This window comes from Papilio polytes, unplaced genomic scaffold, assembly GCF_000836215.1.
Source record: "Papilio polytes unplaced genomic scaffold, Ppol_1.0 DF824158.1, whole genome shotgun sequence".
In the NCBI taxonomy this organism is placed as follows: domain Eukaryota; kingdom Metazoa; phylum Arthropoda; class Insecta; order Lepidoptera; family Papilionidae; genus Papilio; species Papilio polytes.
Genome location: NW_013525046.1, coordinates 1,592,254 through 1,593,601, shown reverse-complemented (window position 1 = coordinate 1,593,601; position 1,348 = coordinate 1,592,254). Strand labels below are relative to the sequence as shown.

Here is a 1,348-nt window from a genome sequence, read left to right as displayed (position 1 = left end):
GAAATGGAAAGCGACCGCTGCCCATAAACATCCGCAATTGCAGATGCGTTGCCTCCCCATATAGACGGAAAGGGAGACGCAAATGAAAAGGACATTTCCCGTTCCTATGCGTCTCCTCTACCGTCAAATCCACTTTTCCTTCCCATCCTTTCCTCTTAAAAAAAGGTGGGAAGGAAAAGGTACTAAAGTTGGGCGTCCGACACCACACTCATCAGACGAAACGTGGAATTGCTCCCACTTCATGACTGTTTTAATTGTGTTCGTTGTATTGCTGGGGGCGACCATTCATGTCAAGATGTTAAAGCCGGCTCAACCACTATTAGATGCCTAATTTCCTTGTAATCCTTTCATAAAGGGCTAGAAGGACCTGGATAAAATTTGCTTATGTAGAACATAGTCTGGAAGAACACATAGGCTACTAACTAAGGTTCTTTTACCATGGCAATCTTGCTTCCTTGAGACATCAAGGAAGGCAAAAACTCCAAGCTTGCAGTTTTTGTCCATTTCATGCATGACTTTTTTTATTATTTCCTCCTTAAGTGAAAATATAGCCTAAAGCGATTCGTAAGTCTAGGTCTTTTTAATAAACAGAGCATTATTCAAAAATATGCTGTGATATCTGACATCCTACGCCAATAAGTGTGTTTACGCTTTATTAGTATATATTGGTATGGAAAACGAAGACGCCTTTTGTGTCGGAGATACAACTGGTACACAAAGACCTGGTACGACGTTTACCTCGTCTCCAGGCGGATGTCGCCACACGCACTTGGTGCGATGCCGCGCCGCGCCGGCCGCGCATTTATGATGTCCCAAACAGAACTCGCATACAAAGAGCCGTGGTACGCGCGCCGCGTCCCCCGGGTACGGCGACTGGTACCACACCTCCATCATGTACTTCCCCATCACTACGTATCTGTACATTTAAATAGTGTTTGGCTCACGATGTATTTATTAGTTGGCAATTCAGAAGTCTACAAGTTACGTGTTAACCAGACTGACTGGCAGTAAGTAATCTTACTATTAATGCGAAAGTTTAGATGGATAACTATGTGTTTGTAGCCTAAACTGCTGAACAGATCGCAATAAAGTTTGGCATAACGTAGAGGATAGTCTGGAAGAACACATAGGCTACTTTTTATATCTTTACACACAGTAGGGGACAAAAGCCATGTATGCATTGTCAGTGTACATGCATAAAAAAAATTAAACGAATTTAGAACCTCCTTTTAAAGTCGGTTAAGAAACTTAGCAATACAAAATGTGGGTACTATTTTTTAATTGACTTTTAGATGTGTAAACCAACACAAGATACCTGGTGCCTTTATCAGAAGGTAGATCTCCGAGC

General features: G+C 42.1%; 1 protein-coding gene across 1 annotated transcript in view; it reads right to left on the bottom strand.

The window, feature by feature from the left end:
• Positions 1–1,348, bottom strand: part of LOC106111499 (histone acetyltransferase KAT7-like) — a 16,760-nt gene that overhangs the window by 10,472 nt on the left and 4,940 nt on the right. Inside the window, exons 7-9 of the mRNA XM_013293617.1 lie at positions 1,316–1,348; positions 650–916; positions 438–486 (exon numbers count right to left, since the gene is read on the bottom strand). Of these exons, the coding sequence (XP_013149071.1) occupies positions 438–486; positions 650–916; positions 1,316–1,348 (349 nt within the window). The remainder of the gene's footprint in view (positions 1–437; positions 487–649; positions 917–1,315) is intronic.